Below are 2,623 nucleotides of genomic sequence, written 5' to 3'. Positions count from 1 at the left end.
AGGTGCATGATGAGTATCTTTTTTGATATGGTAAAGCACTTCCTAGAGGTGTTTATGGATGATTTTTCTATTCACGGCTTTATTTTTTCTAATTGCTTGCATCATCTCTCTTTGGCTCTTAAAAGATGCATAGAAAAGAACTTAGTCCTGAATTGGGAGAAGTGTCACTTCATGGTGAAGCAAGGCATAGTTCTTGGTCACATTGTGTTCAAAGAGGGGATTAAAGTTGATAGATCTAAGGTGGACCTCATTGCCAATTTACCACCACCTAAGAGTGTGAAGGACATTAGATCTTTTCTTGGCCATGCAGGTTTTTACAGAAGATTTATCAAGGATTTTAACCAGATAGCTAGACCTCTCACTTCCCTTTTAGCAAAGGATTGCCCATTTGATTTTTCTCCTGAGTGTCATAAGAGTTTTGAGCAATTGAAAAGAGCATTGACCTCTGCCCCCATTATGCAAGATCCAAAATGGACAGTGCCATTTGAGTTTATGTGTGATGCCTCTGATTTTGCTATAGGGGCTATTCTTGGGCAAAGAATCAGCAACTTGCCCCATGTGATTTATTATGCTAGTAGGACTCTTGATGATGCACAGCTTAATTATACAACCACTGAGAAAGAATTTTTAGCTGTTGTGTTTGCTTTAGGGAAATTTAGGCCCTACTTGATTGGATCACATGTTATTGTTCACATTGACCATGCAGCTATCAAATATCTTGTGCAGAAGAAAGATGCCAAGGCTCGCCTCATTAGGTGGGTCCTTTTGTTATAAGAATTTGATCTTGAAATTAGGGATAAGAAAGGGTGTGAAAATTTGGTTGCAGACCATCTATCCCAGCTGCCTAATTCCTTGACTGTTGATTCTCCAATCAACGAGAATTTTCCTGATGAGTATCTGATGGCAGTGTCTAGTGAACCTTGGTTTGCTGACATTGTTAATTATTTGGTTACGGGTGTGACACCTGCACATTGGTCCACCCAAGATAAGAATCGTTTCTTTTCACAAGTTAAGTATTTCTTTTGGGATGATCCTTATCTTTTTAAGACCTGCCCGGATCAAGTAATCCGGATATGTGTCCCTGATCATGAGCAACAATCTGTGTTATCTTTTTTCCACGATCAGGCTTGTGGAGGCCATTTTGGGCCTAATAAGACTGCGGCCAAGGTTTTACAGTGTGGATTTTTTTGACCTAGTCTGTTTAAAGACGATTTTACTTATTGCAAGGCATGTTCTACATGCCAATCCTTAGGGCGTCTTACTAAGAGAAATATGATGCCCCTCAACCTAATTCTGGTGGTTGAGGTGTTTGATGTATAGGGTATTGATTTCATGGGGCCTTTCCCTAACTCTTTTGGTAACCTGTACATACTACTTGCTGTGGACTATGTGTCCAAATGGATTGAGGCAGTTGCTTGTAAGACCAATGACCACAAGGTGGTTGTGAAATTTCTGAAGGAGAACATCTTCTCCCGTTTTGGTACTCCCCGGGCTATCATTAGTGATTGGGGTAAGCATTTTTGTAATCGGCCTTTTGAGGCCCTCATGAGAAAGTATGGTGTCGTCCATACATTGGCCACACCCTATCATCCCCAGACCAATGGCCAGGTTGAGGTTTTAAATAGGCAGATCAAGCAAATTCTTGAGAAAACCATCAACCCGAACCATAAGGATTGGTCTAACCGGTTGGTAGATGCGTTGTGGGCCCATAGGACAGCTTTTAAGACCGATCTTGGTCAATCTCCGTACCGTCTGGTGTATGGAAAGGCATGTCACTTACCTGTAGAGATTGAGCACAAGGCCTTTTGGGGTATCAAGAAGCTTAACTTTGACCTACCCACTGCAGGTGCCCATAGGAAACTCCAACTATCTGAGTTGGAAGAGCTTAGGAATGAGGCATATGAGAATGCTCGAATTTACAAGAAAAAAACCAAGGCTTTCCATGATAGGCACATTTTGAGAAAATCTTTTGAGGTAGGCCAGAAAGTTTTGTTATACAATTCTCGTTTGCATATCTTTTCAGGTAAGCTGCGTTCTAGATGGGATGACCCCTATATTGATCAAAAAGTTTATCCTTATGGGGCTGTTGAAGTCCTCAATCCAAGTACAGGAGCTACTTTCAAGGTCAATGGCCAAAGATTGAAGCCGTACATAGAGATGCCTACTCCTGTTGAAGAAGAGGTCATGGACCTCCATGAGCCTCTTTACCTTGACCCCTAATATCCTGGTATGTATCCCCTCCCTTGTCCTTATTCTTTCTTTTCTGCATGCATTGAGGACACTGCATGAATTAAGTGTGGGGGGGGGTGTGTTGGACTTTAATTGTGAATTTTATGAATTTTAATTGTGGCGATAGTTTTTGGTTATGTGCATAAGTCTCTTCGATTTGCAAAGCGAGAGTGAGAGGGAATTAGGTGCCCTAGTATGTGAAATAATAAAAAAATCCCTTTTTAAGGATGGTAGTTGGTTTGTATCCGGTGATGGGGATTGAGTTTGAAAATATGAGTGCTACTTCATGTGATGGTTAGATTCCTCTATGTGTTTATGGGTCCCTTTGATCTTTTGGCTAGTAGTTGAGACCAATTTGTTTGTGGCAAGGCATGAAAGCGAAAGTAAATGAAAA

General features: G+C 41.1%; 1 protein-coding gene across 1 annotated transcript; it reads left to right on the top strand.

Moving 5' to 3' along the window:
• Window positions 1-1,521: 1,521 nt before the first annotated feature.
• Window positions 1,522-2,139, top strand: LOC122645913 (the record flags this gene model as incomplete). Its single annotated transcript, XM_043839320.1, has 1 exon — window positions 1,522-2,139. A coding segment is annotated over one exon (618 nt), but the record flags the coding sequence as incomplete, so codon positions are not given.
• Between the last annotated feature and the right edge of the window lie 484 nt (window positions 2,140-2,623).

Source organism: Telopea speciosissima, chromosome 11 (genome assembly GCF_018873765.1).
Source record: "Telopea speciosissima isolate NSW1024214 ecotype Mountain lineage chromosome 11, Tspe_v1, whole genome shotgun sequence".
Classification (NCBI taxonomy): Eukaryota; Viridiplantae; Streptophyta; class Magnoliopsida; order Proteales; family Proteaceae; genus Telopea; species Telopea speciosissima.
This window is presented reverse-complemented; position numbering and strand designations above follow the sequence as displayed.